Source organism: Lytechinus pictus, chromosome 15, assembly GCF_037042905.1.
Source record: "Lytechinus pictus isolate F3 Inbred chromosome 15, Lp3.0, whole genome shotgun sequence".
NCBI classification, from domain to species: Eukaryota; Metazoa; Echinodermata; class Echinoidea; order Temnopleuroida; family Toxopneustidae; genus Lytechinus; species Lytechinus pictus.
Window position 1 is genome coordinate 28,621,055 of NC_087259.1, and position 25,439 is coordinate 28,646,493.

General features: G+C 35.8%; 1 protein-coding gene across 1 annotated transcript; it reads left to right on the forward strand.

The window, feature by feature from the left end:
- The first annotated feature begins 6,578 nt into the window (after positions 1 to 6,578).
- On the forward strand, positions 6,579 to 18,426 carry LOC129277646 (TBC1 domain family member 2B-like). Its single transcript, XM_054913800.2, has 3 exons — positions 6,579 to 6,966; positions 14,943 to 15,090; positions 16,438 to 18,426. Exons 1-3 carry the CDS (start codon positions 6,901 to 6,903, stop codon positions 16,608 to 16,610), a joined length of 387 nt encoding a protein of 128 aa, XP_054769775.2. The 5' UTR covers positions 6,579 to 6,900; the 3' UTR covers positions 16,611 to 18,426.
- The last annotated feature ends 7,013 nt before the right edge of the window (positions 18,427 to 25,439 follow it).

Below are 25,439 nucleotides of genomic sequence, written 5' to 3' on the forward strand. Positions count from 1 at the left end.
ACTGTTGTTTGTCCTCTTACAATTTTATCATGTTAACAAGCAGTAGCCTTTCCTATTGGCCTAAATCTATCTACACGTATACTGAACCCTAGAACAGTATTACAATCACCACTCTAATTGGGCATCTAGTCATTATTTCATTAATTACTGTTTACTTAAAGCAGGAATTGCCTTATGCATCTTCAATTTCATTTCGTTTAAAGCTGTATGTGCGCTTTATGATCAATGGAAGTAAGAGTAACACAATAATGCAGTCACTGTCAGGTACGTGGGTCTCAACTTGAATGAAATGGGCAATACAATTCACTGATATGATATTGATGTAATCCAATCGGATGTTTCACGTCTTCGTATATGTATACAGATTCATACTGTAAGACGTCCAAGGGCGAGGGACATGATTGAATCTGTACGTGAGACCTTGCCTCAGGTCAGCCAATGAACTTGAAGGTGTTTGAAATCAGCAGGTACAAAATACAACAGTCTCAAAACTCGACTATACCATTCTCTTATCAGCATAGTTGTCTGATAATAATAACTATCCACCTGCCTATCCTCTAAATCTGATTCGGTGATTGAAGTAAGCAGGTACAAAATACAACAGCCTCGAACCTCGTACTGTATACCATTCTCTTCTAGCATAGTTGTCTGATAGTAATAACTATCAACCTGCCTATCCTCTAAATCTCTTTCGGGTGTTTGAAGTAAGCAGGTACAAACTACAACAGCCTCGAACCTCGTACTGTATACCATTCTCTTATAGCATAGTTGTCTCTTTTAGTAATAATTATTCACCTGCCTATCATTTAAATTTGATTCGGTGTTTGAAATCAGCCAGTACAAAGTTACCTGTCTCTGGTTATACAATTCTCTTTCAGCATAGTTGTCTGATTGTTATAACCATTGGCCGCCTTTCCTTCAAATCTGACTCGTTTTTTTTTAAGTCAGCAGGTGCAAACACACTTGACTCGAACCTCTTCTATATATCATATGTCAGTATATATAGTAATAACTATTCATCTGCCTTTGCCTATAGTAGTCAAATCTTAGTGGACACTGGATCAAGGCTCGCTTTACGGGTACACCACTAACTTGGGGAGGAGATCGCCCCAAATTACTTTACTTTAGAGGGTGTGTGTGTGGGTGTGTATGTTATGGGGGTGTGAGAGTGTGTGTACGTGTATGGGGGTGGGTGTAAACTCCGGATTTTTTATCGTTAACACAAACGGGAATTATCAATCATATTAGGGATAAATGGTTTATTAATTAAAAATCAAAATATCATTGCGACTAAGGCCAAATTGCGATGTATTTACAAGGTAATTATGACACAAAAATCATTCAACATGTTCAAACAATAACAAAGATAATTAATAACTTAATAAACGAATATGATGTGCTATTGTAAAGATATAGGCATTCATTATAAGAATTATTAATTAAAATGTTGGATCCTAGTTATGAAAAAAACTTTGTTCTGGGGCTGGTGATGTTCAAAGAGTATGATGTGGTATAGGCTTTAAGAGTCTGTGAGTTCGCAGCATCCAGGGTGACACATATTTGGGTATCCATAACTTGTTTTTACGATTGCTTTAACGGGTCAAATCTGACAAGTGACATTGGCTGAATATCATTTAAAAATGCTCTTGGCCTATTCTCAATAAAAGGTCAAGAAATATTAACTCTGTATACACTTCGTCTGGTGTCCAAAGGCATAAAGCACAGTAAGTTCACCACAAAGTAGGGCAGAGCAATGGTGTAAAAACCTATACACAGTTAAAGAATTCTGTAACCTTAGGAGTCCTTAATCATGTTAATAACTTATATACACCCGTTTGGTTGGCAAAAATGAAATTATAACATACTATGGTACTTGGTAGAATCCAACATATTTTGTGTTTCTTAGTTCTTATGAATTGGGCATAGAGATGTATTCAATATTTATTCAATGTCCTCATAGGTGGCCATACCTTTAAGCGTTAAACCATAGACTGTTATACTAAGTGGTTCAATGTCAACGACATTATGAGGAAAACAGTTGTTTATTCTTAGACATATTCTCCTCCTTTCACCAATGCCCCCCCCCCCCCCCTCCACATCAAATAATGATGAATTGCATAGCAATCGTTCCTTGGGATTATATTCCATTATCTTGCCTCGTCTGTCTCTATCACCCAACCCTCCTCATGTCTCTGCTCCCCCTCACCTCCTCTGTCTCTCTCTCTCTCTTTCTCATCTACATGTCTGTCTTCCCCTCGCCCCTTTTCTATATCCAGGCAGGAAGCAATATACCCGGTTTCCAAATCCTAAAATAGCACCTCTTTCAATGCCATGTCCCTATAGAGCGTATGGTGGAAAACTGCCCTCGAGATAACGTAAACACGATCTACCAAGTGGACACAAGAAGAAGAAGAAGAAGAAGAAGGAGAAGAAGAAGAAGGAGAAGAAGAAGAAGAAGAAGAAGAAGAAGTTTAATTCGGAATTTCGTTTGGGCATATTTATTTTCATTTCTAACTTTCGGATAATAGGAAAAGGAGACGTGCATACCTGCGGAAGTCCGTTGATCTTTAAAGAAAGCTTGAAAAGTGAGAACAGTTGATCCAACAATGGCATCCTCCCTGATAGTAGCCGTGTAACCACGCCGGTAGAACAAGATCTTGCCAGGATTTCGCGTTCCATCATCCCCCAACATAACATCCGATAACGATGAGAGTCGCTGATCGAGAACTTCTTGGTTGATCTTGGTAGCTCTTGGAGCTCTGTAAGGATGAGCCCTTGTCTCCTCCACCTTGCTTCCTCGCCCGACCCATCCGCCTCGTAACTCGGTAAGCACCGATGGACAATCCACAAATAATATCCCAAGCAATAAAAGTAAGTTTACACTCAAAGGTCCATTGCGGTGATGCATCACGACCATTGGAGCCATATAAAAGGTCGATGGAACAACAGGTTATGCTACAAATTAAATTATATCAAGACCCCGAAGTTTAGCAGTAGAATCTGGAGAATCCGTATCGGCATAGTTGGTATTATCAAACTGCGCTGATCATCGTCTGCTATTTGGACTGATGCATGTCGATGCCGAGATCCAGGGCCGGGCAAATTTACACCACGGGAAGCACGCTATTCACTAGATTTTGACCACTGCCCTCAACGTTAAAACTCATCACAGTATTCTTCCCACGCAAAATGATATCACCAGTACAGGCCATATCAAATATGATAATCCATTTAAAAACATTTTAGTTTAGCCAAGCATCTTTCTTAGGATTTTAACCAGCAACATAAGCCAACTGAATGATTTTTTCCATTCAATCCGCAAATAATGTTGCTCCTTGAAAAAGGTTCTTGCCCTTCGAAAGACGGTTGGTTTTTTTTTTCTGACTGCAAAGGATGAGTGGGAGGGAGGTCTGAGCCGGAATTGAAATACAGATATATTTAAATGTTCTGTATAGGGTTGAATACCAAGATCTGATTTCAGAAGTTGAGCTTAGACGCAATACAATAATTGATTGAATTTCCCCAGATAGGCGCATGGGACATTACGAAGGGTCAAAGTTCGCTCATCTCTTGCACTGCTCTAGTCTGGTTTGTAATTGCATTGGATTCGAGGCTCCATGCATGTAGCACAATAGTTTGGTTGAAACAAATCCTAAAACCCGGGAAAATACATCCATGCTTAAGAGAATACATCATGATCACACTGTCTACCTTTATACGTGATTCTTCTTTTGGAATCTACATAATTATTTCAAGGCTGGTTTCTGCATGGTTTTAACAATTTCTCCCCGGAATCTATTTTAGCTTTCAAGAGTTCATTGACCTGTCGCATCATGATAGTTACGAAAAAGTATTATCACAATAAGAAATGCTGATTATTAATTGGAATGATTTTAGCGAGTATACGGATTGAGAATGAACTCTTCTGTACGTTATACTGATTATTGTAATTTACAAACTAGCATCGTTTGTAATTTACAATCATCGTAATTAAATAGAAAAGATAGTATAATGGACATGTTGGATTTATTCCAAGTCCTTCCTTTCTTTTCCAATTGAGTGAAAATAATTGCCCTCTGTGAATAATCAGACCAACCCGGATAGAGGAGGGGGAGGGGGGGTAAAAGGTTGGGCGCACCCCGTATTTTTTTTTTAAATTATGATGGCGCACCCCTTGTAACGCCTTCATTGCGTACCCTGTAAAATGAATGATGCCATTATTTATTTGTATTTATTTGGGGGGAGCTTGCAAATTTTTTTGGAACAAAAACACCCCGTAAAAGTTCAGCTCTGAATCTGCGCCAGCCCCCCCCCCCCCCCCCCCCCCGTCTCATAATACCTCGGTGCCGCTCTGCACTAAATATGAAATCGTATGGGAGCAAATTTTCCATGATGGAAATTTAAATGCAGGATCTCGAGTCCCATTCATCTCTATTGCCTAACCAATCCTGCTTTTTAACATGCCTGGTCAAACGGTACTCGCGATACCGATCATGCTGATGGCGCTATATCACTCATTGAAGAGTTAGTATTGCAGTCTTTATGACAATAACATTTTTTTTTTCAGTTTAGCGGATTGACAAGATTCAATCTGGGTATAGCCTAGAGGCATGATAAGCCTATATACCAGTAGTTCTATTCAAAAATTCAATTCATTATTTGTTCAGTTTAGCTTAGTTTCGTTCAACTCGGCCTAACTCAGATACATATAGTTCGGTTCGGTTTGGTAGTTCAGCTCAATTTAATTTAGTTCAGTTCAGAAAAGTTCTGATATTGGAAGTCTACGGGTTTATTTGGAATTAAGTTCATTGTAGTTTATCAAATTAGTTTTCAGTTCAAGTTTGGTCGATCGGTCGATTTGAATGAGACAATTAATATATGGAACCCGGCCATACCTAGCCAAGGACGAAAAAAAATACTGGAGAAGGTCCAAGCAAGAGCTACGAAAATGATTCCTGATATCCATGACCTATATCCTATGAAAACAGACTCGCCAGATTAAACCTTACTACGTTGGAAAGGAGGAGAGAAAGGGAAGACCTCATTCAAACATACCGAATCATGACACAAATGGACAAATCAAACCCGGACAATTATTATTTCCAGAGAGCAGAGTGTGCCAGAACAAGAGGACACTCTCTTAAACTTGCCAATTAAGCAACGATCTAGAATGGATATAAGGAAACACTTCTTCAGTCAAAGGGTTGTTGATCAATGGAATAAACCCCCAGCACAGTCCACAGTTGAGGCACCAAACACTCCTGCATTTTAAGAAACAATTATCAAATTTGGGTTTTTAAATGGGCTCTAAGAGCCTCCTTAACCCTGCCACACTCATCTCTACATGCACCCTCATCGTGAAGACAGTGAGATGTGACCATCAAGGTAACTTCAAGGTAACTTCAAGGTAGGAGGAGAATTACCGTATGGAGATTTTACTCGCGGGCGTCTTCATTATATTGTATCTTACACATGAGACCAACGTCAAAATAATGAGAAACAAACAAACAAACTGACAAGTATGGAAGATTAAAAGTGCCACCCAGATGTTCATATAATCATCTCGTCATGTCTACGTCTCTTCGGGAAAAGGATAAAATGACGAGATCTTGGATCTTGTCATGTCTACATCTTTGAGAAGAGATGATCAGAATGGAAAAATCTTGGATCCGAGATCTTGCCATCTAATCATCTCTCCCAAAGATGTAACCATGACAAGATCCAAGATCTTGCCATCTCAAAGATGTAGACATGACAAGATCATCTCTCCCATGCACAGGATGTGGACATGACGAGATCCAAGATCTTGTTATCTGAGTCTTTCCCACAGGAGGTAGACATGACGGGATCTAAGATCTTGCCATCTGATCATCTCTTCTATAAGATGTAGACATGACTAGATCCAAGATCTTGTCATCTGATCATCTTTCCCGCAGGATGTAGACATGACGAGATCCAAGATCTTGTCACCTGAGTCTTTCCCACAGGAGGTAGACATGACGGGATCCAAGATCTTGCCATCTGATCATCTCTTCTATAAGATGTATACATGACGAGATCCAAGATCTTGTCATCTGATCATCTCTCCCAAGGGACGTAGACATGACGAGATCTAAGATCTCGTCATCTTATCCTTTTCCCCGACGAGATGTATACATGACGAGATGATTATATAAACATCTGGGTGGCACTTTTATACTTCCATAGAAAAGACATGTCACAACATTATAGCAAGGGGGTAGAGAATTTATTACTCGGGAGTAAGGAGGGCAATGTATCTAAATATCGGACGAATTAGGTGTAAGTTAAGAAATAATCAGTGTGACAGATGCAGGGGATCTTAAAAGAATAAATGGATACTGCGTTTGAAAAAAAAATATAGACTGACTATCTATCATCTTATATGTTGCATAAAAGCAATGGGAAATTGATTTTATTGAAGTTCAAATGGTTCCAGGTGAGTTTCAATACAAAGGGGTCGTCATATCCGAGCGAACTTTGGGTCCACAAACGCACTGCAGGCCAGAGTGGCCAGAGTGGAACAGCGCCAGCTTGCGGTAAAGTAGGCAAAAGAAAATACAGCTGATTTTTTCGGCAAGTTAGGGTAAGGTCTCGGTTCTCTCTGTCGTTCGAGAGATCAGAGAATTCCACAGTCAAACGAAAAACTGGAATTCTTGATCTTGTTTCACAACAGTTACATTGGTTAACGTTTGAGACAGAGATCTGATATTGTCCCTTATTTTCTCGTGTTACCAGAAATTCCGCTATCTTCGTTTTAATACTGCCACGTTCGCCAAAGACAGCTCGCAATCGGGAAAAGGGTGTTGAACAAGGCCAGGGGCCAGGGCCAGTCTCGGCAGGGAGATCAGATAGAGGAGTCGTTTGGATCGGAACATCTCCATGTCTGAGCTGGCGAGACTTAAAAAGGATCAATCAAACAATCAGCTTTACCGACAATTTCTTTTGGTAAGTTGAAGAATCTAGTTAAACTTAAATGAGTAACGTTACTTGTTAGGCCTGGTCTAACTCAACTGCGTTAGGCCTACTATTCTTACACATTATTTTTTTAAAACATGTTATTGTTAAATACATAATTTCAGTTCAAAAGAAAAAGAGAAGAAGAATTTAAGCAAGGGGGTGGGCATTCAGGATGGCCTGGGCATGAAATCTATCATGTCAACCACAAGAGATGTCAGTGATGATGAGGTCAGGAGGATGGTGATGAGGATGATATTGATGAAAAGAGGAAGACAATAGAGGATGATGCACATGTAGTGATGATGATTATTATTTTAATGATGAAAAAAGAAGAGGGATGAAGATGGTGATGATGATGATTTGATGTGCTACTGCTGCTGCTGATGATATTGATGATGTTGATATTGATGATGATGAGGATGACGATGATTAATATGATTATGAATATGATCATCAATGATGGTGATGATGATCAATGATGATGATGATGATGATGATTTTTATTCATTTTTTTTGGTTTTATTTGAGGGAGTTATAGGATACCATACATGTAGGTGGAATTCTAGTTTCAGTTCATTCTTACTTAGGCCTACATCACCTTTTTTCAAAGTGAAAAAGAAGTTTCTTAAATAGTGTTGCCTGCATTATTGTACAATCATTTTTGGAGATGGTATGAATATCAAGCTGTGACAAGAATAGATTTATCTTGGTTTTTAACTTCTGTCTTGATGATAATTGAGAGTCTATGAAACCACAAGAGTTCTTGATCAGAAGGAGAGAAATCTTAAAATGTTAATGAAAATCCATGGAAAGCATAAAGAGTAAAAATTATATTGCAAATGATGAAATAGATTTGATGTAAGTAGCCTACATGGTACTACTGTGATGTTGGTTTGACTTAATTGACTTTCACAGAAGTTATCAATTTTTGTGAAATATATCATGGATAATCTTGTCTTAAAACACGTATGTTTGTTTTTTCCTTAGAGTGACTTTAAAAAATGTTCCTCTGTTGTACTGTACATACAACTGCAAAAGTACAAGAAAAACTTGAAAAATCATGAATTGCATCTAGATATACCATTTAAATGGATAATGATTATGTTGTTCATTTTTGTTTGAAATTTCAGGTTAAGTCTCTGAAAGAGATTATTTTAATTTTCATCAAATACTTCAATATTTTTTTCTCTCTCTCTCTTTGAGGACATGTAGATTTGTCATTTTTTTACATGATGCTTTTTGCACAGCTTTCTGTGAAAGGAACTATTTTCCCCAGATGTTTGAATTAATTTTGCATATTTCCTGTTTTTGCCAATATTGACAAACCTATTGGAATGTACAACAGTATTAGGTCTAGGCAGGTCTGCCACATTAATGTTCTGTTAAACTATGTTTTAAAATGTGTTTTTAAAACATTTGTTTTCAAATATAAAAAAAAAAGCTTTATAATATTTGTTTAATCACAGCAGGCATATTATTGCTCATAATAGGCCTACATCATCTTCCAAATTATTGACTGAAATTGAACTTCAGTTACCTTAAGATTTTTCTCTTTTTTTTCCCTTTATTATTTCATCATTTCAACAATCTCTTGTATGAGTTCTTTAATTTGATTGGACATGACATTTGTAGATAATAAAGTTAAAGCCATTCTTTATCAAGAGAAATTTTGAAGTGTAAAAATATGATGGAAATTCTGTAAGTTGTGACAGAGAGAACATCAATGTCTGATCTCCATTTCCTGTAGAATTAAATAGATCTAATTTCTCAAATAAATAAATTCAAAATTTTTCTAGGGAATGAGACTTGGACCCTGCAAACAAGACATTGATTAAATTGTGCAGATAAATCCAACAGTGTAGTCTGTTTGATATTTATGAAGGAGAGTATGAGTTTCAAGAAACTCCTAACATTTTTATGTGATCATGACAAATGCGTGCATTATAACATGTCTGTGAACATTCACTAAATAACACTATCAGATAGCAAGAGGAGTATTATGGTTTGCAAAATGGTTAAATGCACTTAGAGTGAAATTAGAGAGCATTTTTGTTGAACACCAAAGGATCCATTTTGATAAGTAATGTCTTTTTTTTAATTGTACCGGGTAATAACTACTAATGCTTCATATATACAGTACATGAGTTTATAAGGGATGAGTTTTGTCTACATCAGCCTTTCCTTCCCATCTTATGATCTTGAGCCTTCATAAAGTGTATTCGCGAGGATTTGACTTGATTCTGTAATAATTTGGACCATTTGAAATTTTCAGCTCATTCCATGCTTTGGAATAGGATATCAAAAATAAAAAAAAACTTGCAGGTCTCTATTTATTTTGATCAGATACCAGAACAAAATAGATTTTCATGTAGGCCTACAGTCTCAGTATGTAAAATCACAAAATTTATCTTGTCAAATACATGTGCATGTTCATCATCATCATCTGTTATAGGGCATACACATACATATACATATAATGTACATGATATTGATGAATTGAAAACTAGTGATAGATGAATTTGACAGGATTTACCAAAGCTAATTACAGGTTTTACCCCCTTCGATAGTAGATTACCTTGTACATGCATGCATGGTGTTTGGGGCCTGAGCAAGGGGCCTCCTATGCGGCTGAAATGAATTCAAGCATGCAGGGTTGAATGCACCTGTTCTGTAGTGAAGGCTGCCTTGCTGCGTTCCCTTCATGTACCAAGGGATGCATGTCTACCCTTGTACCAAGGAAGTTTGTATTAAAGGTAATCCAAAGTGTAACGAAAGTTCATCCGATCTGTCCCTGTATTAATCTTCTTATATTTGGGGAGTCTTTCTTGAAGCAGTGATTTTCCACTGACAGAGTTGCTATCACCCAATCACATGCAAGCATTTCAGGAGCTTCTTACAGTTTTCAGTGAAAATTACTGTTTGCTTCATGAAGTACATGTACATCCGTGAAATACGCCCTTGGTCTGAAATGCAAAGATTTATTTTAAATAGTTTAAATGAAACTGCAAAATAAATTTATAAGATTTGATGTCTATGTTGCACACGCACGATGTTTATTTTTTGGAGTTTGATGATGACGCCAATGTACAGTGTAGGCCTACATGTACCCAGTAAATTAACATAATTATGTTGAATTTAATAATTTATCAATATTTCTCTTTTTGCTGTGTGCCAAGGTGAACTTTGTGGTGTATTTTCCTCTGCTTACACAAGTATGGCACATACTTGTACCTGTACAGCTGGAATTATTTTAGTAGCATTGTGAAGTTCTTGTAATAAGAGGGTCATACTTTACTCCACTGCTGCCCAACCATCCTTGCAAGATGTCAATCAACACTTTGCCACTCTTCATACAGGTGTTATTAATGGGTAGGCTACACGTACCTGGTGGGATGCAATATCAATTTTATTGGCTTTAGCATTTGTTCAATATTGGGATAATTCCATATCATTTTTCGCCATGTACGTGTATGTACATGTACTCGTATGTATTGTGGAAATAGAAATAATTTACATGAGTACATTGATTCCACGATTTCATTTGAAAACAGCCCATTATGAATTATATAATGAACACATGTACAGTATGTAGGCCTACATGTACATATGTTAAAGTAATGAGTTGACCTAAAAAAATATATATTATTATCAATATTATTATTAGTTTTATTGTTATTATTGTTATTATTATTATTATTATTATCATTATTATTGTTATTATTATTATCATCATCATCATTAGAAGTACTAGTAGTAGTTGTAGTAGTAGTAGTAGTAGTACATGTAGTAGTAGTAGGTTAGTATATCATCATGGTCCATTCTTGGTCATGTGTGTGACTGAGACTATAGTTATGTTATTTTTAAAGAGATTTATAACTAATTATGATTTTGAAAGTTTAATATCATTTTGAAATTACTGTAAATCTCAAAATGAAATTAAACTTTCAAAATCTTGCTTCTTTGTGAAGTCACACACGTGACCCACTTCTTTTGACCTCTGACCTTAAACCTGCATATTGGAAATGGCAAAAAATATTTTCTAATGATAGCTGACTAAATAACTTGAAGTAATAAATCTCTTAAATTTCTAGATTCGTAACTAATTGGAATCGAGATTTGTCATAGTTTTGGTCACACACTTGACCAAGAATGGCCCTCATCATTATCCCCCTCCCCATTTGAAATATTAGATCAGACATTGTACACATACAACGTAGGCCTACACACATACAAGTAGGCCTGTGCATTTGGAGAGTGACTGACGTTTCCCTTTAAATCCAAACAATACTGTATCCTCCTTTCACATGGCATGAAACCAAGATTGTGATAGTTTTGAAATACTTGGCCAATAATAACTACCATGAACCTCAGTTTCTATATGACTTACATACAAATGGTAGTGATCTGGGATTATGCACAGTATTCATTACAAGTCTGTGCAGCTATACAGGCACGCTAACCCTTCCTTGACGGAGTCATTCAGTTTGTACACAAAGTTAACTGGAGCAATAATACACTTTGGATTCTAGGTTCTTGGATTATTATTATTGGTTTGTAGAGTGGACTTCAGATGTGTCCAGCGAGAATACGCTTGAGTAGGAAGAAATCCTTTTCTTCCTCTGTGGTATGTCTATCGATATAATGTCTTTTTGCAATTTAAAGTAGGCTGTGTGGCCATTACTGGACATTTCATTATTTGTATTATAAGAATATCAGTGTTATGAACTTTATGCACATTGTGTGTAGTAGTATCATAGCATGTACATTTACATGTAATACTGCTTTCTGTTGTTGAACAAACTCTTGTTTCGGTCCCAATGATGAAATAATAAGCAGTACTTGCTTCTAAAGAAATGACCCAGGAAATTTCATAGGAGCTTTGCTGAATTGTGTACTCCTCGAAATGTAGAAAAGAGCCCCTGTTATTGAAATAGAATCTTTAATAAATGTTTGAATTACCAATGAGTTGAATACAAAAGATAATTTGGAATGAATAGAATTTAACTTATTATTTTTTAGTAAGGACAAAAAAACCTACCTGGCTTTATGTGCTCAGTGCATACTTGTTGCAAATTGCAATTAGGCTGGCAACGGAAAGGGACCTCCCAATAAAGGGTATATTATAATTGATTTAATTTAAAATTCAGTTGAACTATGGAAAGCCAATGATGTCATAGATATGTGTGTCAGCTAAAATGTTTACTAAGTGTGAAGCATACACAGAATACTCTCAAGAGATTCCCATTCATGGCATAGAGTGTAAGGGGGGGGGGGGGGAAGTTGCCCCAGGTGCATTTATATATTTTTTATTGGGGGGAGGTGGTTAAACTGCCTTGTAAACACAATTAAAACATGCTTTCTAGTGGATGAGATTGGCCTACCTGTATATTTGAAAATAATTTTTTTTTAAAGAAAGAAAAAAAAACTTAAATTCTAAAGAACATTGATGATGAAGAAATGGAAAAGAAGAATTTGATTTTAAAAATTCAAACATAGGGCACAAGGCCTAGCGTTGGCCTTGGGAGGGGCACAATTTTAGTGCTACCTTCAGGACTGTTTGTCATCAATCTAACCTGACATTTTGTTTAGGAAGGAGCAGTGTGTTTGTACACGTGTATTCTTTAATACTATTACTATCCATACCTTAGTTACAGAAGGTGGTTTCAGACCACCTCGAAGTTTGTCAGTTCCAGGTATTTTCTGATCAGGAAATTTACCCGATCAGAAAATACCAGGTATTTTGGCGGTGTGAAAGCAAACTACTCGTAATATCCCCGAAAGAAAATACCCGATAAATAGTAGGTACTTGGCGAAATTACGAGAACTTTCGCGGGGATTTTTCCAAGGTCGTGGGTATTTTGGCGGTCTGAAAGCAAATTACGGGAACTTTTAGCCCAGCGTGTCGTTGGGTGTGGCGCCATGCATGGGTTGCTGCTGGGCTAGTGATTTTGAATTTTGCGCTTTGCTGCTTATCAGACCATACTGCGCATGCTCGTAACTTCAGGAACTTATCCCGAAGGGTATGTTTCAGGGCGGTGTGAATGCAGGAATAATTAATGGGTATTTTTCAGCCTAAAAAAGTTCTCGTAATTTAACGGGGATTCTTGTGATCGAGGCGGTTTGAAACCACCTAGAATTAGATTGATTCACAGGGCCCAAGAGCCTGTTGATTATTAGCAAGTGTTTATTTTAATATTTACAATTTAATGAAATCATTTTCAGCAAGTCAATGTGTGCATTACCAGTGAGAAATAATGTAGATTTTGAAGAATTTACTTGCTACTGTTCCCGTTTGTCTCACAATGGGTGGTCATCAAGGAATTTGGAGATCACAAAGTTTCGTGAGCTACATTTTGTCAGGTGATGTGGAAAGCGAGCATCATTATCCGCAATGAATAATATCTTTCGCCTCATTAAAGAGTTCATGCAAACACACACAATTTATGTAGGCCTAAAAGATCCCCACCCGTACCTTGTACAAGTACATGTAGGCCTGTGAACATTTGCATTGGCCTATATTTCTTGTTACATTTCAAAAAATGCAATTTTTATAGTTTTGATTTTACACTGACTTTATGCAAGAAGCGGTTAGCAGTCTGTCTGCATTCTGCAGTGAGTGACATGTACATGTACGTACATGTACTGTAATATTTTCATTCAACAAATGTGAGGGGGCTCTAATAATGTACTGTACATAATACGCATTATCATGTAACTGTTAAGCCGCGAGGGTGTAATACATGTACATAGTTAACAAGTTTTAATTTTTTTGATTGCGAGACAATTTAATTGGTGCCTTCCGTTGTCAGTAATTAGTTGAACTGTGTGAGTGAATGATTCATGCATGTAGCTGTCATGTGGAGCATAAGAAAGTAAAGTTGGCCTGTAATACTAGAAGTAGGATGAAAGGAAGGAAGCCATGTTGTTTCTACAAGCCAACGTTGTACTTATCCCATCGAGGAAAACTCCTGTAAGACTCAACTATTTTCATGCTTTAGGTCTCTCTTTTAAGTTGCGAATTACTGTTTTATTAACAGGAAAATATGCATTTGTGTCAATATTGTACGATATTGGGAAATCGTCTAAAGTTTTAGTTCTTGTTGAACTCGTGTTACTGTGTTGTATGTGAATGAAAGTCTAACTCAATAAAAAGGAAAATGTGCAATATGTGATATTGAGTGAGTGCTACTTTAATATTTTTTTTGTGTGAATGGCAGGACATGTACATGTAATATGTTATAAAATGAAAACGTTCAACAGTACAGTCAAAGTGATTCTGTCTGGATCTTCAATCAGTTCTTTGTGTTACTTTTGATACAACAGTGATTTAGGTTATGAAATGACACATCAAACAATATTTGTAAATGTTACCTTATTTGTAAAATTATTTGTATACTATACAGTAAATAATTTGTTTCAATTCCACAGTGAACATAGAGGCCGTTCTCATTACGCTTTCTAAAACTAGTTTACTGGAAACCGATTCAGGAAACCACTTTGGAAGATCGCTTTGCTAGCCTTCTCACTTGATCACACGAAAGTGGTTTTCAAAATCACTTCACGTAAAGCGCTCTTGTTGCTATGGAAACGCTCTCAGTGGGGTGACACGTTTCGCGCGAAATTAGAAAACGCAGCATAGGCATTCTACACCTGTCGTGTGGAGTAGCGCGCTCAAAATGTGCGAAGATCGCTTCCCGAAGAACGGTTGTGTCCTCACTTACGCTAAAACCACTTTAACGAGGCAAAGCGATCTTGAAATCTACATCGCGAGGTGGTTTTCCAAACTGGTTTGGAAGATCGCTTCCAAGACCACTTTGACCGTTCTCACTACGCGTTAAACTAGTTTCCACTAAACTAGTTTCCAGTAAACTAGTTTTAGGAACGTAGTGAGAACAGCCTCATAGTGTACTTCTGCATTGTCTTTAAACTTGCTTTTGACCTTTGACCTTGTAATTGTTTGACAGAACCATGGTGAAAGTCATCACAGTATCGTTGGAGCCAAGGCCAACCATGAACCTGATAGTACTACCATGAATGATCAATCCCCTACAATGAGTGTCATATCAGCTACCGCTGCTAGAGCAGGATACCTCCAGCATAGACCAGGAGGAGGTATGTAGACTCCACAGTCATACAACCAGTAGAACTGAATCTAGCCCGATCAAAGCAGTAACTTTTTTTCAGTGAACTACTATCAGTCGATCTGGAGCCAGCATTATTTATTATAAATGTACAGTACATTAATTTGTTTTTGCAACCAAACTAGTGAAGGCAGGTCACATTTTAATTAAATTTGAACCCCCAAACAATGATACGTTCATAACTAGTATTCTGATACATGTACATTTATTGAGGATTTTAAATGTTCACTCACACACACACACACACACACACACACAGCATCGACAAGACCTTTTAAAAATTCACCTGTTCTTAATGAAATAAACTGATGCAAGATAATTAAGAGATATCAGAACAAAGCGATTTCAATGATAAATTTACATAAAAACCTAAGTTTATAATGAAAAAAACGATTTAAAAATTACGTCAGTCCTTCATTTGAATAAGTATTAGAACTTCTTACACTTAAGAAAAATAAGATCACAAGTACGGGACTGTATAAGGCATGTAAGAGTATGTCTGAAGTGGATATGTGTTAATAAGTTTCTGTTTCTGTTTCTGGAAAGACAATGGGAAGTATATGAGGAAATAGATGTTTTTACATCAAGTGAGCGATACATACTCAATGCCATCATTGTTCATTATAGCTCTGAAAACAATTCTTTGGATATAATCAGTTCATTTGATGGCTGCATTGGTGTTTAAAATTTGTTTTTGCATTGTGTATGATAATCCATTTTTTGTAAAAGATCCTTGCAACTTATGAGGTTATACTTGATGGCTCAGTTAGATGCTTGTTGTAAAACAATGATACTGAATTATAAGTGAAACAAAGAAGTTTATAATGTCACGGAATTCTTTCTCATTTTTCAATTTTAACACCTTTTAGATTATGCAAAGAATAATGCATCCACAGATAGTGTTTTCACCCATTGAATTACACAAGTGTTTTTTTACACTTACTAGATTTTACACAAATTTCAAACAAAAATAATTTTGTAGATTTATATTTTAACATTTCAAAGTGTATGATGGTCAACTATGCATAACACAAGAAGAGATTGATTTAAGTAGGAAATTAAGTTACATGTACAGAGTACCTACAGATTATGTATCTCAAGACTTACCGTATCTTTGTAAAATTATGATTTAATGATATAATCTTGTGTTATTTAAATTCATTTTGGTTTGTCCTTGACTGTTTAACATGCTATTTTTACATTCTTTGTTGTATTCTTTATACAAATACACTATATTCATTTTGCATTCATTGTACTTTTTATTAACTTATGTTCTTCGTACATTCTTAATACATTCTTGTATTCTTTTAATCTATAGCTCTTGGTCGATGGAAGAAGAGAAGATCTTGGTTTGTCCTTGACCGTTCCACGTGCTATCTTCTATTCTTCAAATCTCAACATGATACAGGACAACCCCTTGGTGTTATCGATGTCAAGGATGCTTGCATCTCACTTCTTCTTGAACATTCCAACCAATTCCTCATTGCGTGAGTGATGATACACTGGATGACTTCAAGTTTGGTGTTGACCTTTTGGTGTCGGTGTTGGACTATTTTTTTTGATCAGCACAACACCATAATAAAAATTAGACTGATATTATGAAAGTCTTGCTTGGTGTTGAGCTATCAATCATGTGATTTGGATCACTTATGTAAACTCAGATTAGGTTTTGGTCTCGTGGACATCTAACTTAATTGTGCTTCTGACACCAACACCAGCACCAACACCAGACTTGAAATAACCCAATTTACATAGTATATGAATGATTTATGTCTTGTTACTTGCACTTAAGGTTCTCTCTAATGAGGTATATCTCGGAATCAAAATGAGGTTTACTAGCTATCAATTGTGGTGATAATGAACTGATGGTAAGATTCAGGGTATATCTGCTTGCAAAGTGATGTTCTATTTACCCTCACCTCCCCTCTTCGTTTTTGCATGTCACAATTGCCCCCTCTCAAAGAAATCTTTTCCGACTTGAATATCATGGAGATGCTCCTGATCTCTATTACTCCTCGTCGCATATATCCCCATTGAATGCAATCTTGCTATAGTACAACATTCTTAATTTATTACATCCTTCTGTGATGATTCATTTTTCATTTAACACATGATTGATAAGTCGAAACTCATTTGTGCAGAGGGAAAAATATAGAGGGGCATATGATGGTGCCCTGTGGGACTCCAGACTCCAGCTGACAGAGAGAGAGATGGATATAAGGGTCCCATCAACAAGACTGACTTTGGACATGCCTAATGAAAAAAAGTGTATATCCACCCTAAATGAATGTTTGAAAATAATTTATTCTTGTGGAATATTATAAGGAAGTCTTCAAGTAATAGTTTAAGAGGATACATGTACACATATTCATCTTTTTGTAGTGTTCAAGTTTCCCTGGTTGACAGTATACATGTTGAAGGAAAAAAATGTACACGTCTTTAATAATGTAGAAAAGAGTTCCGGGGGGGGGGGGGGGGGTGTAGAAGGACGGGTGTTGAAGCAAAATGTACTGGGCTTACCACAATGCAAACTATGACAAAATGGAAGGAATTTTAAAAGAAGGCTGATCTGAGAGAAATGTGATCATACCTTCCTTGTGTGATGGGGGTATACATCAAATGAGACACTTGGTAAATAAACCCAGTCTCTCCTTTCTCCCTTGATATTTGCATTATCTTCATTCCTCCCGTTCAACTTTCAATGTTCATCTCAACCCGCATTTCATTCTCTGAGGGAATTCAAATGCATGACATTTACATTATTTCCCAGGCATTTTGAAATAACGTATTTGATTCTTAAAGCTTGCTCACACAGTAACGTCATGAGTGTTGTATGTCTAGCAAGATAGGGAGAGTGGTTACTTTACCTGACTGCCAAGATTCAAGCGTCAAGATTCAAGATTAATTATTAAAACAGCCCAAAAGCTGAATTGACAAATGTCTTACAAAACACATTAAAAAATACATGTGAAATTCACAAATAACCAACATTACAAAAGAATCATGAAATTACAATAACAATTACAATATAAATTCAAAATATAAGGATATCATCAAAATAATAGTGCAAATGTGAGATGAGATTTGAAAAGCTGTGAGAAGATGTATTTTACTTCTCGATTGATTGACTGAGTTGTAAGGTTTGAATGGCACTTGATATGAAATTATAATGGGTGATAGGTGATGGGTAATAGGTGATTAAAAAAACAATTGAAGAAAAGGAAAGTTGTTATAACCAGTCTGTAAATTGAATATTAGCAATTGAAAAGGTAAAATCAGCTTGCTGGCTTGTGTGAGAGAAACTTAGAAAAATAAATCACAAGAAATCAAATCTAATTATACAGTTATACTCATTAATGATGATAAACTAACGGTACTATAAACTCTAAAAGTATAATTGAAACATTTTCAAGATACATGAGAGTAATTGCTTGAAATAATTACCAAGGAAAATGTATTATCAAAATATTTTAAGAATAATATTTATGCACATTTAGCTCTATAGTTTATTATTGAACAAGCGGACAATGTACATGTACCGTTACACACTTTTCTGATTTGTTCTGTTCGGTATTTAATTTCCGTCAGTTTGTGACTGTTTGGGAGCTGTCGGTGGGATAACTTTGCAGGTGGAAATCAATTTCAAAAGTTTGAACAGTTGTAAGGCAGACTTTAAACACAATGAAAGTGTTAGTCCTTTGAAGTACACATTTGGAGGACTGACAGCCTAACGTCCTCTCCGAGGGACCTTGGCTTGAGGTGGTTTTGATTGTTGGAGTAGGAAATTGTTAATGGTTCTTGGTACTTGATCCAGATTTGTTCCATATTAAAGCTGAATGTCATATAAGCTTTTGAGTAGTGAATATGAAAAGGCTGATGGTGAGAACTTTTCATCTGACATGGGGAGGGTAACAGCTGTGAAAATGTCAGTTTTGTTTGTTTGTCATCAATGCTAGGTTACTCATTTTGAGATCTTTGCAATCAGCTTCCCATTCATGAAGCGGACTAATGTGGCAGTCACACCAACGAAACCGATACCAGGGGCCCGCAATACAAAGCTTAGCAATCATCGTAGAAGAATATCTTTACAATTGATTGCATTGATTACAATGTACAATCAATCGTATAAATCTAGTGTAAGATCAATCGCTAACATTTGTGTTATGGAGCCCGATCGATCAAGACTATTACGTTATTTTCAGTGACATTCCATATGTCGATTTGGAGTCAGTTTTATGTTGTAACTGCAGCACTTCAGTGTATGTTAGTACATGTAGTAACACATTGCTTGCATGAATGGAGTCATAGATAAATAACGAGGAAGGGGAAGAGGAGAGATGAGAGTGATAGAGAGAGTACTTTCTCAAGTTCATGAATAGGTCATTTCTGCAAAGAATCAAGTCTTTCATGTTCTATCATGGATGTGCCAACTATTCTGTGATCATATGAAGAAGAGCGCTTCAATTCAAAGAATTATTCCTGCTGGGTACCCATGATTCACCTCACCTGGGTTGAGTGCAATACAATGTGGTAGTAAAATTTATACAACTCCCAAGAATGTTCTGTAATCTGATTGGTCCAAATTGGATCACATGATATTCAGCGAATTGCACTATTGCATCCTGCACTCTGACGTCATACCAAAAGTACTATCCTGCACTCTGAAGTCAGAGTGCAGGATAGTGCGAGGTCTGGAATTATCAAGAATTATCTAGAATTTAGATCAAATATAGCATTCGGGGCCACTCAGTAACATGGGGGAGGAGAGGGGTTGTATAAAACAAACAATGCACGCATTCTTGTGCATAGACCGGAGGACCTAAATAATGAACTCTGTGCTCGACTCGCCAAATGGATATACCGCACTCGGTCCTGCGGACCTTGGTGCGGCATATCCATTGGCTCTCCTTGCACATGTATCGTTCATTATTTGGCCCTTCATGCACGTGCTGACGTTCATTATTTGTATAAGATTTGCTGCAGAATGACTTGGATGTGAACCCATGATCTTCTGTTTAAAAGATGATAGTCAGAACCACTAGACCACATTGGACCCACTATGGTACATGTACATGTATAGTTTCTGTATTGGCCTACATGTATGGGAAATTCTGCATACATTATGCATTCAATAATGGTGCAGGAAATTTGTCATTTGTTTATTCTGCATAATTATTACAGTCATTCATGTATATTGGAATAAAAATGATTATGAATATGAGTAAACGAAAGGAAAGAATACCTGAAGTCTATTTACCATTTCAATTCAATCAATTCAGTTCATTTTTTAAAAGCCTATTGAAGATCGCAGCAGTAATGCAGAATAGAAACATGGGTTTACAATTTATCAATTAACCACAATTTTATATTTATGATTCTGCAACTCTCATAACCTTGTACTTGACATCCCATTGCCAACATGTACAGTGACTGTACACTGAGAAGAAAATTGAATAATTCAAAGCAAATGTTGGATTGCATATCCTTGAGCCACCAACCTTGAAGGGAATATAGTCTATTTCTCTTGTTGAACATTAAGTTTGACAGTAGATGCATACATCTTATAAAGCAGAGCTCCCTTGAGAATGAAAACGTTCCAGCCATGTACTACTTTTCCAGGATCGTGTGCAGTGTGCACTAGCTGTGCAACCCTACAGAGTATTAAAGGTAACCACAGGGTTCTGAGTAATTTCTACATGTTCACTATTGTTGTGTTCAGACTGCAAGGTTGATTCATACTTGATCAATGTGTCACTTGGCATAGAGAACTAAAAGGGATGAATATGAATAAAATTGCAATGTCAGGCAAACCAAAGATCACCCACCCCCTCCTTCCCATCAAATATTCATATCACAAGTTGTGATATGAATCAACAGCAGATATTAGAAAGTTATTATTGATTTTGAACCTATCTCATTCAGGGCCCTTTCCATCCCTTTGGGGCTAATGCTAGGAATTTTAAAATCAAGTAGTCAATATTAACTTCTGTGTAGTATGAGGTATACCTAATGATATTTGTGGAGAAAGTATAAACACTTGTTGGGGGAATTTGTGGGGTACAATGTCTTTGTAATGACTCATTATAATCCCATCACTCGAGAATAGCTATTTTTAAAGCCTGGTGATCAGAAATAGATTGATTAGTTTACGAAAGAGGGATATTTCTAAAGTCACCATTGTTTAGTGTAGAGAAGCAGACACGTTTACAAGTATTTTCTTGAAAATTTGTTAATAAGATTTGAGGTACATAATGATACACATTGCTCTTGTTAAAGGTCAGTGCCAACCCATCAGCAAATTGATTTGGATAAACATGAAATCAACAAATCAAGAGTTAAAATATTAAATACTTAAATAAAATTTGGATGTGAAATTGAAAGAAAGTTGTGATATTTAAAAGTTTGCTTGATTTCATAAAACAGTTGGCAAAATATAGATATAAGGGTTGATGACATAGCACCTTTATTATTAATTTGATATTTATCAAATATTATCAACTCTATCCATGTTTGCAGATTTGATATTAATGAAGCTATCAGTTAAATCATCAAAAGTTACAGTTTTGGCAATAAAAGGGAAAATTAAAATCCTCCTATTTTATGCAAATTATTATAGATAAATTACATTTCTTCAATTTCTGCCTGCTGATTAATATTATTTATTAATTTTTTTTTTGGGGGGATGTATTCAGAATCATATCAATGTTTGGATACATTTTACGAGCCCCTGCCTTTCCTGAAACAGAGAAACATATTGTACTATTTCTGCAATACCCTGAATTGATTCACCGATGTCCCTGTTAGTTTGAGAGCTTCTAGACGAAGGTGTGTGAGTGTGATGAGAGTGCATGCCACCCAATCACCTCAGTAACATTCATGAATATGAAATTCAATCAAGCCTTGCTAGCTCCCTCTACAAATCAAACCACATTCACAGCCTATTTGGAGGTAATGAGTCGTGTCTTCCAAAGGGGACATTTTCTCTTTGAAGAAGAGGAAATTTTCATATGCTCTGCTGCATGCTGTTGGTACATCTTGTTTTAATACGAATGTTGCAGTATTATTATCCATAGACCAGTGAAGAAGTGTATCTTGTCTCTCAAAAGTGTATCTTGTCTCTCAAATGGAAGGTATGTATTTCATATTTTACTATGGGGGGGGGGGGGGGGGGGCTTTATTTCAAGATAAGAGATAAGGTCAATTTTGTACAAGGTTTGACGTAGACTTTAATACAGTTATTGCTTTAAATAATTTAGCAATTTATGGTATTTTTTATGTAACAGGCCAAAGAAAAAATATTTTGCATCTATGATTGAAATATTAATAATTTAAATGAATGTCATTCATATTGTTTTTTTATTAATTAATAATTGCCCTTAATCAATGAATAAGGTATGTGTATGGAATGCTGAAGATGTGCCTATACTGATTGTAGTTTATGCTTAGCATTTGAAACGTAAGACAGGCACTTTATACATCTACATGTACATGTAGTAGTTTGGGATCAGTTTGAGTGAAATGTAGGCCTATATGCAATGAAATTTAATACAAGGTTTGACATAGACTTATTAAAGATGAAACAAGATATTTTATTTATTTCTTATTTTTATCTTTTACGTTTTATTTAGTTATTTGTCTATTTTATTCATTTTTTAAAATTTCATTTATTTTATTACTTTTTTTTTTTTTTTTTTTTTGAGGGGTTTCTGAACTCTAAATGCATTCTACCTAAAATTTATCATGTTTGCATTCAATGTGGTTCTCTCTGTATAACAATATAATTATTGTATTTTTATGATTGAAGTACTTTACCATTTAATTGCCAAATGGACCAACACCTTTAGGCAGAATTGTTTAATTGGAATGAACGTCAAACCAAAACCCAAAGAAAACAGTTTTTAATCATGTCATCAGAGTAGGGTTAATCTGTAAATCTCATCAAGAGCTTTGTAATATATAGTAACACCTTTACTCATGAGTGAAACATCCCTTTAATGTCATAGGTTGGATTGAGAATTGAATCATGAAGCTTCATAAAGGCCTTAGGTATTGTTCTCAAATCAGATGAATTTTAAATTCATGTAGGGATTGATTTCCTGTCAGTTGGGAGAAAATAATTAGTTTTGCTTTGAGCATTTGTACTATCATCATCAATTCATTTGTTGATGCTTGAGTTATATTTTTTCCTTATTACAGAGAGGCCACTCGCCCTCTAATAATGTGAGAATATTCAAGTAAATTTTAAAGGATAAGTCCACCCCAACAAATAGTTGATTTGAATAAAAAGAGAAAAATCCATCAAGCATACATGTAACACTGAAAATTTCATCAAAATTGTATGTAAAATAAGAAAGTTATGACATTTTAAAGTTTTGCTTAATAATTTCACAAAACAGTTGTATGCACATCCTGGTCGGTATGCAAATGAGGAGACTTATGATGTTATCCACTCACTATTTCTTTTGTAATTTATTATATGAAATATATATTCTATTTTTTCCCCTCAAATTTGTCAATTGAAACAATGATTAATTCCTCCCTGAACATGTGGAATTAGCATTGTTTAATACTATATGGTTGAGTCAATTTGGTCCTTATTGTCAAATATGTAAAAAAATGAAATATTGTATAATTCAGACAATAAAAAACAAAAAAAGTGAGTGAAGGACATCATCGATTGTCTCATTTGCATATGTTACTGTTTTTTGAAAAATAAGTGAAACTTTAAGACGTCATAACGTTCTTATTTTACAGCCGATTTTGATGAAAGTTTCAGTGTTATGCTAGTCTGATTTTTCTCCATTTATTCAATTCAACATTTTTCTGGGGTGGACTTGACCTTTAAACAAGATAGAGTAGATTTGCAGTATTAAATTGTATTATTGGAGAGTATTTTTAAATTTCTGGGACTGACTTGAAGAATTTTGTGTGGAGTTTTAGGCCATTCAAAACTAATATGGTATTCAAAATGATTGAAAATGCTCATTTTCACTCCAGATTCCCGAGTGACTCTCAAATCACTCCTTAAAGATGGAGCAATCACTTTTAATACAATGTATTCTTTATAGAGTGCATGAATATTGTACTTTTTCATGTTAAACACTGAATTGTAAGCTCATCTAAAAAATGTAAAAAAATCAATAATTCTGCACAATACGGTGTGATTCACTCAACTGCAGTACCTTCTTCAAACCAATTTCTTCATTGTCGATGGCATTATGATTTGCAAATGATTTCAATTTGACTTCATACTCAAGTGCTATGCCTTGGATAAGCAATTTTTTTCAATAATGTAAAAAGTAGTAATGGTAAAATAAGAATGATTTTTATGTAGGTTCAAACATGAAACAGTTTTTAAAAGGTCTTGTTTTCTGAACAAATATGTTCGAGTTAAAAATTTATGAATATATAACATGAATCACACAGCTTGTCATTTTAAAACAGATTCTTCATATTAATGAATTTTTAAAAATGTAAGCATTCAGATTAAAATGCACAAAGATGTGAAAACTGAATGGATTATGTACAAGTAAAGCAGTCATAAAAAATGCACATATTCAAAGTGTTGTATACACAGTAGAAGGCTAGGGCCTTATAGCCTGAAGATACAGACTGTTGTCTAGGAATTCAATTATGACTGCCTAGCTAGCGAATAATGTGTGCTCATAATGCATCCTCTAATATATTCACCATTATATATGTTATATATATTCCCTTTTACGTGTAGGCATATATCAAATGAATATGGGGAAAGAGAGAGGGAGAGGGAGAGAGAGAAATTTGGGTTCAACTCCCATTCTATCTTCACCTCTTAAATAAAAGAATGCTTTATCTCCACTTATGGTGGCTCAGTAGTATAGTGCCTACCTCGTGAATGGGAGGTTATAGGTTCAATCTCAACTGAGTCATACAAAAAAATTATTTTGGACCTTCTGCCTTCTACCTTGGTGCATGGAATATTATACCCTTTTCATAAACCCAATAAAACCCAATTATGCGGCTAATAGCAGCATAATTTGGTCGTAAAATCAGAGGAGGACAAGAGTTATCCGCATTATTCTGATGCTGCTATTATCCGCATAATAGCGGCATCGGGACAAGATTTTGAGTTTATGAACGTATTTCCAAATAATGCGGATAATTGCCATGGTGCGGTCACAAGGTCACCCTTTTCCAACACAACCGCATCGGAGGGGGCGTGTCCAGTTGTCATGACGATTATCCGCCTTTTTCAGGACGGGCGCTCGTAAATATAATGCGGATAATTTTCGGAGTTTGTGAACGCAATTTTTATTGAATTATCCGCATTACTCTTAGGCG